The sequence below is a fragment of the Lactuca sativa genome, chromosome 4 (assembly GCF_002870075.4).
Source record: "Lactuca sativa cultivar Salinas chromosome 4, Lsat_Salinas_v11, whole genome shotgun sequence".
Classification (NCBI taxonomy): domain Eukaryota; kingdom Viridiplantae; phylum Streptophyta; class Magnoliopsida; order Asterales; family Asteraceae; genus Lactuca; species Lactuca sativa.
Genome location: NC_056626.2, coordinates 20,087,871 through 20,097,265, shown reverse-complemented (window position 1 = coordinate 20,097,265; position 9,395 = coordinate 20,087,871). Strand labels below are relative to the sequence as shown.

At 33.6% G+C, this 9,395-nt stretch overlaps 2 protein-coding genes across 2 annotated transcripts; one reads left to right on the top strand and one right to left on the bottom strand.

The window, feature by feature from the left end:
- Positions 1-751: 751 nt before the first annotated feature.
- On the bottom strand, positions 752-3,049 carry LOC111915852 (PLASMODESMATA CALLOSE-BINDING PROTEIN 3). The gene is made up of 4 exons (XM_023911487.3): positions 2,778-3,049; positions 2,289-2,531; positions 2,175-2,208; positions 752-1,292 (listed from the first exon to the last, which is right to left on the bottom strand). The coding sequence occupies exons 1-4, from the start codon at positions 2,830-2,832 to the stop codon at positions 1,004-1,006; spliced, it is 621 nt and encodes a 206-aa protein (XP_023767255.1). The 5' UTR covers positions 2,833-3,049; the 3' UTR covers positions 752-1,003.
- A 717-nt stretch (positions 3,050-3,766) lies between these two features.
- LOC111915817 (glutathione S-transferase T3-like) lies at positions 3,767-4,354 on the top strand. Its single transcript, XM_023911458.1, has one exon. The coding sequence runs from the start codon at positions 3,767-3,769 to the stop codon at positions 4,352-4,354; it is 588 nt and encodes a 195-aa protein (XP_023767226.1).
- The last annotated feature ends 5,041 nt before the right edge of the window (positions 4,355-9,395 follow it).

The following is a 9,395-nucleotide window of genomic DNA, read 5'->3' as shown; positions in this document are numbered from 1 at the left end:
GGTCTGGTAGCTGCAATTGGTGGCTATAAGCCCCTTTAAATAGGCCTCAAACCCCCCGGGATTAGGGTTTCATTAAACAACGCGGACTCACCGAGTCCGGTCATTAATCCGAATGGAATTCGCGACTCTACTCGGCGAGTCTATGCATCAACTCGCCGAGTCCCTCCAAAATCTCCAAAATAAATGAATAAATAATGTACTTGGAAATTCGGATGTTACAAAGCTGACATCACAAGGTGTCATGAGTGTTACCACTCCCCTTAGCCTAAGGAATAGATTAAAAGTAAAAAACAATGACATTCTTCGTTTAGATATAATCACATTCTTCGTTTAGATATAATCACGTTTCTTGATCCCTTGGATGGCCTAGCAAACAATTTTACGAAAAACAACACTCAAAAATTATTTTTTCAATAGAAAGAATTAAGAAAGTGATAATCAAATTGTTATAACGTGTGCAAATATAGACAATCTTTTAATTCGCGAACATATATTATTTCGCAACTACCATTAATCGCCTTATTTGTCAAAAAAGTATAATATAGTAAATCCGTGATAAAATTCACAGATTTGGTAATCATTAATTTACTTATATTTTACAGAGGGATTGTTTGATTAACATAATGCACTAAAAATGGTCATTTGTGAATAACTATATTTTATCTATAATCAAATCAGATATATTTTATCTATAAATGAATTAGTAAGCAAAATAGCTTAGGCTTTTTTTTTTTAAAATCATACAATACTCTTAGCACATTACCAAACATATTATTATGACAATAACGTTGTACCCTTCTAATGGAATGTTGAACGTTATCCAAACTACAACTACTAACCATTTAAACATAGGAACTGCTGATGAATTACAAAGAGAAAGTAGTTGTCTTTTAGATACACAAAAGGTTGAATCTACTCCTATGGAATCAATGGAACACAACTGTAGGTGTTTCAAGCTTGCAACAACCATGGTGAAATATCATCGGTACATTTCATATCAACCTTAGATTATCCTCGACCATACAAGACCCATAATCAAAAGGGTTGATACACCGAACCATGTTGTGGTTTGATGGATGGTCATTGCAGCAGAGTTGTCATTGTTGATTGTTCCTGATGGAGCCATTCCGCCAAATGCTGGGTTCGTAGTTCCCATACCTGTACCTGTACTTGTACCAGTCCCAGTCCCCATCCCAGATCCTGTTCCATTCCCAGTACCCATTCCAGTTCCAGTCCCGGTTCCAGTTCCAGTTCCAGGTGGCGCTATGGTTGGGTTTGTCGGAGTTGAAGAACTACAAAAATTAAGAATGAAAATTGAATTTACCACAAAACCATATTTTAATTACAACCTTTTATAACATACCTTTTGGCTTAGTTATATGCCGAGGTGGAAGAATTAAATTTAATAGCAAATCAAGTCGACACAAAATTATAATCATTACTAGAGGCACTTTAACGAACAAGCAACAAAAGTTCACACGGTATTTTGGGTTTTGAAAAAGCATAATAAACAAAAATCATATCACAATGAAAAAGCACATGGTGACCTAACATGTCAAAAGAGGGGAAAACTACCAAAGGCCACGTCATATTTTAATATCATGAGTCACGATATGTGACAATTCAAAATTGTACCAATTACATAAAGTTAAAGGGTTGGACCCATCTTAAAATCAATTGCACATTAACATGGTTGTGTACATTTTTTTATCACATGCCACATGTCTTGCTATGGTCCTTAAATGTGTAATTAATATCGAGCCCATTATTTTCAGGCAACGACAAAATGATTGAGGGCTAAATCCATATCTATGTACAAAGTCATGGAAACAATACTTTTAGCGATTTATGCAATTAAAACTTAATTTGTTACCCTATCAAGCGAATTTATATATAATAAAGTTGTGCATGGAAACCGCGTATTATGGGACCAAATATGTGGAAATACATGATTGAAAAAGGAAAAGTAAAAAAAACCAACTTTGTGCTTTCTTGGAATCATCTTCTACACTCTAAACACCATACAAAAGGTATCATATTCTCTCTATTACTTTGGATTTAATATATTAAAAAAATATAGAAATATGAAATATCCTACTTATATAACAATTAAAATATGCAAAAGGAAAAAACACAAGATCGATCTAGTAACAAAATGATTTTAAGAAACAAACCTTGCAGATCCCGAAAAACAAGCAGAAGTTGCACCTGAAACCATCAAGAAAGTAATTAAGGTAAAAAAAAAGGTTATAGAATTTGAAGAGGCTAGGGGTAGTTTTGTAAATTACCAGATGGGGCGGATGAGGTGACGGTGGCTGTGCCTGAGAAGCTACAGCTATCTGCAGTTTGGCCTTTTTTCTGAAAATAACTATTAACAGCAAAATTACAATGATCTTTCACTGTATTTGGGTTAAAACAAGGACCATTTTGACTGATCTGACCACAATCAGCTCCTTGTGCACAAGCATAATCTATGTTCTTCTGAAGCACTGAATCACTTAACCCAGTGTTGCATACACAATAAGCTGCCCCTGTACGTTTTTCAACAACATCAACTTAATTAAACCTCAAAAATGAAATCTAACAGAAACCCATTTCAGAACAAGCAAAAATAAAGAAACCCATCTGAGAACAAATAAAAATACATAACATAAATACAGGAAACCAATTAAGAATATGCAATATGGCAATGAAAGATTTTGAGAACAAAAAACGTAAACCAAGTAAAAATACAGAAACCCATTTGAAACAGAAATCTAAAATGGAAGAAAAGTTACTTGAATAGCCAGCCATGGCCAAGAGAATCAGCATAGGAAGAGCAAGAACAGCCATGAGTGAATTTGAAGTCAAATTGGTAAAGCAATTAGCGATGAAGGTGTATGATTTAGAAAAGGTGTTAGAAATTGATCTGAAAATGCGAAGAAAAATAAAAGAGAGATGCAGTGAACGAAGATTTGTAGACAAATAATACGAGAATGACGGTGGCGAGTGCGAGTGTGAGTGGGGTGGCAGGCTATTCGGTGGCAACTTTTTATGGGGTGAAGGAGAAATGGAATCGAGTTATATAAATATACTACATTTTGTCGTACTCTATTCTTTTTTATTTGGGAAAATAGCTTTAAGAGGGTAAAATATTTTTTCTTTAATACATAATTTTTTCATTGATGTTTTTTTTTTCTTTTTCTTTTTCATCTATTAAACTTCTTGACACGATCGAAACTTATGACTAGTTAGACCGGACGGAGCGGATGCGGGGAAAGGCTACGGGAACATTCCCGCCCGGCAGAACACCGCACCGTCGGCGCGGGTAAGGTGGGTGAGGGAAACGGAGAGGGGAGCCTCTCCCGCTCTCTCTCTCTCCTGCTATGATTGACCATTTACTTTTTTTTTTTTTGAAAAAATACCGTTGTGTAACGGTAGAAAAGTAATTTTTTTTTATTTTTTTTTCTATGGCTGTTAATAGCTACTTTTTATTTAAATTTTTTTTATCCTTTTACGACTACTGTAAATACATATACATAACTTTTAAACATATCAAATATTCTCTATACTCTCTACTTCATATCAACCAAAAAAAACGAATCCCGACAATTAAACCCCAAGTTCCGATTGACGGAAAAAAAGTCATGGTTCGAGTATAAACATCCCTCCTCGCAACATTTTTGCTATCGATTCATCTCAGCAAGGAGTTTACCGCCCCCAACTCGATTCTCCCATTTAATCGTCACTACAATTCCAATACCAAAATGTTGGCCAATATTACCCGATGCAAGTTTCAAATGTTCCGTCGCAAATGTTTTCAAACTTTGTTGTGTTTCCGGATCAACAATCGCCAAATCAACCTCAACCCCAAACTCAAACTGAAACTCAAACCCAAACCCAACACCACCACCAACTTGTCGATGAATTGGATGACGCGGAAGAAGAAGACATGGTTCCCGAAACTCAACCAACACCACCACCACAAAGACGTAAAGGGAAAAAACAAGTGCGTGAGGGTGTCGCACAACCGGGAAGACAAAAGCCGACACTATGGGTTCCACACGAAGAGCTAGTTTTGGTCAAAGCTTGGGTTGATATTTCTAAAGATTCGATTCAGGGAAACACACAACCGGGAGAACATTTTTGGTTTCGCATTTTAGAACGATTTCGAGAGGAGCTAGGAAAATGTGACGACTACCGTACTAAACATCAACTTAACTCAAAGTTTCGAGAAATAGCAAGGGGGGTTTCAAAAATTAACGGGTTGTACAACAACCTAAAAACCCAACGGAAAAGCGGCCAAGGCGACGAAGAAATACTTCAAGAAGCATTGCAGTTTTACCTTGAGGAAGTCGGAAAACCATTCAAGTGACACGATTGTTGGAAATTATTGGTCCGAAGTCCTAGGTGGATAACACACAAGCGAGATTTTATTTTTGGAGTCCAACAATCAAAGCGAACGAAAACGGGCTGTAGTGGTTACACAACCTCCTCCGATGCTCGAGTCGGTGTAGATTTAAATCAGGACGACGAACTCGAGCTAGAAGAAATTGTCCGCCCAATGGGTAAGGACAAAGCGAAGAGAAAGGGAAAAGGGACTTCTTCGAGTGCATCTGATTTTAGTGTGGACATTGAGAAAATGCGGAAGATAACATCGTCGTTTGATCGATATAATATTAATTTCTCCGAACGTTTGGCTTTCGACAAAGAAAAAGAAGAAACAAGGAAAAAGGAGCGGGCAGAGAGACAAGAAATGGAAGACATGAAGTTTTTGATGGAAAACGTCGATCATCTCTTAGGACCAGCTCTCGAGCTCGTAATGAAGAAGAGGGAAAAATTCTGAAAAAATATTTTCCGTAGGTCATTGGTGGTTTGTTTGATTTTTAGTTTATGTGTGTGTGTGTTTTTTTTTTAATTTTCTACTTTTTTATATTTTAGGTTTAATGTAAATTTTATTTTAATTAATGAAATGCTTTTGATTTTTAATTAAGTTTTATGTTTAATATTAATTTAAAAATTATAATTCATAACAAAAAAGTTAATTTTATTTATAAAAAAAAGGTGAGGGAAGGGCTTCCCACCCACTCCTTGGCTTTTTGGTGAGGGAAATGAGAGTGAGGGAAAGAAGGGTATGGCCCACCAAAAGTAAGGGAACCATCCCTCCCACTCCTTCCACTCTTAGTGTGAGTTTAGCTAGTTTCTACCTTTTTGGTGTTCGTTGGAGCTTTGGGGAGACTTTAGTCATCTTTTCATGTAAGTCTCCAGCCGATATGATTTTCCCAGCGAGACCCCGATATTTTCTCCGACGAGTCTCCAAATTCCATTTCCATTTTCGAATCCAAAACTTATTTGAACAATAACAAGATGCTTGGTTTTTTGGTGAACAAACTGTAGTGGTAGATGATTCAAATGATGTTTTTATAGTTGCTAAACAACATCCCTTCAATCAACTTTAGAACTCAAAATTGATTTATGTGCATCAGAGATTAATGTGGCCACTACATCATGTTCACCTAGCAACAACATATCAAACACACCTATTCTAAAATTACCCTGTCTATCTAAATTCCTATGTTCTGATGATCTATCTTTAAGGTCTGGTTCTCATTTGAAAGTGCTTACATAAGAAGGATGAGGTAATTGAAATGGATCCAGATGAAAATTGGAGCTTGTGTGAGGAATCTTCATCCTCATTGGATGTTGTAGAAGATAATGATGTCGTTGCTGGAACATCTTCAAATCACCGTGTTTCTCAGAAAATTAACCATCTTGTTATTGTTCAAATGAGTTTCTAGAATCTTCATATTTTTCTTATTTTTACGTACACACAAGTTCAAATATTAAAGATACATATAAAATCAAGTTCAAACATTAAAAATACACATAAAAACAAGTTATAAATCACTTTAAATACAATAAAAAAAATACAAAACCATAAATTTTACATTAATCTACAAATATAAAAGAAATAGTATAATACCGAAACAAAATATAATTTTAGATGAATACACACATAAGAGAACTTCATAATATGTATCATGTGTTTTTATTCAATTTAAAAGAAATCGAAATAAATGTGAAACGACCATCAAAGTTTGTTATGTAAAATGTTTTATTTTCATGTGTTTTTGTTCATTTTAACATATTGAATTTTACATATAGAAAATGTTCAATTTAATTGGTTTAATTGTTCTTTTGTAAAATCCAGCTAGATCGTTTCGGTTCAGAAATATGCATAAAATTGACGCTGCTTGAACCATTTATTTTTTCAATTTTCGATCAACCGGTTCAAACCAATTTTTAAAACATTAGTTATACGTAAAAGAAAGCGAATTATATACAACGAAAACTTACCTAATCGTTAATAGTTGATACCTACACAAACTAGTAAAAGTTTTTTCTAAAATAATAATTTGTAAAGATTCTTATATCATAAACTACTATTCTATTCCTTTATGATGCAATGTCATTATGATTATTACCGGAGCCTCCTTTTCTTGGTTTGGTTTGATTGGATCTGTGGGGGATCACTCATCACAATATCATGCAAAGAACTCACTTTTGACGAATGGACATCTCTCTCTCTCTCTCTCTCTCTCTCTCTCTCTCTCTCTCTCTCTCTCTCTCTCTCTCTCTCTCTCTCTCTCTCTCTCTCTCTCTCATATTTTATTATAAATAAATATATTTATTATTAAATAATAGCCTTATTTTGACGCGTTTCATATTATTGTATCTTAGTAATACGAGAATTAAATCGTTTAAAATACAATTTGAGTTATAAACGATTTTTATATGCATCTAATATGAATATGCATGCTGTGGGATTGTTGTTAGATCTAGTAAGACATTATTTTTAGTTATATGGTAACAGAATTTGAACACATGAATTATATGTTTGCTAAGTTTTGAGTTGGTGTGTGTGGAAGAGAAGGTCCACAAGCCACTAGTATCAAGAGGTCCACAAACATGATCTGGATTTTTCACATCAAAAAAAACATATGATCCAAAATTTTCAATATCTAGCCCATAACTGGATCCACTAGATACTCACCTATCCTCCCAAACTGCCTATTGGAGAATTTTTATGGTTTTGGAAAATTTGGATAGATATATAACTCGAAAAACCGATCCACAAAACCAAAAACCGAACCTAATGGGTTTTATAACTCAAAAACCGAACTCATTGATTTGAGTTTGGTTTTACTTCAAACTGACCGATGCTTAGTCCTACTTATCTATATAAAACAACTTGTAATACTCCCCAGACAACGCAAATCCTTCGTCCAACACAATCTCAACGTTCATCTATAAAAAACTTTAAAAATCGCAAACTTCTCCACCCCAGCGTGTCCACTGATTACGTCATTGGGAACAAATGAGATGTAGATTGTCCTAATATGCACGAAATTGGAATCGTTGACCTTTCAAATGGATTCCAAATACTAAAACCCAATAAACTTCATATAATGTGATCCTCTAGTGTATATGATGTTGTCTTTGAGGTCGATTGCGATGTCGAATGGGAGGTTGGAGCCATTTGTACATGGGGTTTGATGGGGACAACACCATTGTGTGCGGTATTATTTGATGATATTGTTGGAATCTTGAAAGGATTGGCTCATGAGTGGTCGTGGATGACGTTTGTAACAGAAGGGTGGCAGAGATGAAGTAAAAGAGGTGAGCCATTGAATCATATCGTTACATGCTGACGTGGCATGATGACGTTTATGTAACTTGGATGGGTAAATGACACAAAAAACACTATTTTTACACATAAATTCGATTTTGACACTGTGTTTTTTTTTGTGTCAATTTTGACACTGTGTTTTTCAATTTGTTACAATTCTGACCACTTGACCGGTTAACCAGGTTGCATGTTGACGTGTCGGTTTTGATGACGTGGCATGCTGACATGTCAAAATTGAATTTTTTTCTCACAAAAAACACTAAGTTTTCATTTTTTTTTCGATTTTGACACTACGTTTAATTTTTTCTTTCAACTTTGACACTATGTTTTTTTGTTCCAAATCGAACATCATTTTTTCCAATTTTGTTCAATGTTGACAATTTTCTATTTGAAACCGTATAAATATTTTTTTAATACATTTAAACCGTATAAATATGTTTTTTTTTTTCATTTAAAAACCATAGTTTTGTATAAATACATTTTTTTTACACTCAAACCATATTTTTATGTATAAATATGTATTAGCTATATAAAAATTGTATTTTATATTAATATGCAACTTTAAAATGTGTTTGAAGGTTTATAGGCGTGTAGTTGATCAAAATTTGGATATCAAGTTTGCAACCCATCAAATTTTTACATCTTATTAGAAGCTTATGGTTAGTTTGATTTTCATGATATAACTAATGCTTTGAATATAAGAAAAAAAACACCTTGTATTTAAATAAAAATGTGGTTTTTAAACGAAAAAAATATGTTATACGGTTTAAAATGTAATAAAAAATATATATTTATACGGTTTCAAATGGAAAATAGACAAAATTGAACAAAATTCGATAAATGATGTTCGATTGGAACAAAAAAAACATAGTATCAAAATTGAAATAAAAAATTAAACTTAGTGTTAAAATAAAAAAAAAAGTGAAAACTTAGTGTTTTTTGTGGAAAAAAAATCAATTTTGACACGTCAGCATATCATGTCAGTATGCCACGTCATCAAAACTGACACGTCATCATGCCACGTCAGCATGTAACCTGGTTAACCGGTCAAGTGGTCAGAATTGTAACGAATTGGAAAAACAGTGTCAAAATTGACACAAAAAATAACACGGTGTCAAAATCGAATTTTTGTGTAAAAATAGTGTTTTTTGTGCCAATTACCCAACTTGGATATGATTATTTAAGTCAAAAATCATTAAGATAACAAACACAACTTGAGCAGGAGGTCATAAGAGGGAATGAGAACAAAACTGAATGTTCAATAGCTTAATTGTAATGATTTGTACTTCGATGCTCATTTAAGTCAAAAGTCCTTATTAATACAGCCAACCTAACATCACTTATTATTTTACATGATGTTATTATTCTTTTTGAAGTTGTCAATATTATAAGTTTTTAAAAGAAGAAAGTGCCTATTACTTTACAAGCACTTTACTCTTCATTCGAAATCTTTTAATAACAAAAAAAAATTATCCTAATACAAAATGTCAAGTAATGGTATTACTTTTCTTTTACATGATTACCATTATGAAACTAAAATGTTTAAGATACATTAAAGATATACATTTCATTTTTCTTTGTATTGTAAATCCTACTATAAATGCTGGTGGTGTAAGAATCATAATTTCAAAAATAGCAACGAATTTAAATATAGCCCAAATCCAACCATCACAAAAGTTATTTCACCATCATCCAAGACAATATAGTCAAACTAAGTAATCTAATA

Bases quoted from the DNA above. Each gene is read 5' to 3' on its own strand.
- LOC111915852 (XM_023911487.3), bottom strand. From the start codon at position 2,832: ATGGCTGTTCTTGCTCTTCCTATGCTGATTCTCTTGGCCATGGCTGGC. The intron at 2,532-2,777 runs GTAACTTTTCTT...AAAAACGTACAG, and splicing joins GGCCATGGCTGGCTATTCAA to GGGCAGCTTATTGTGTATGC. The intron at 2,209-2,288 runs GTAATTTACAAA...TGATGGTTTCAG, and splicing joins CACCTCATCCGCCCCATCTG to GTGCAACTTCTGCTTGTTTT.
- LOC111915817 (XM_023911458.1), top strand. From the start codon at position 3,767: ATGCAAGTTTCAAATGTTCCGTCGCAAATGTTTTCAAACTTTGTTGTG.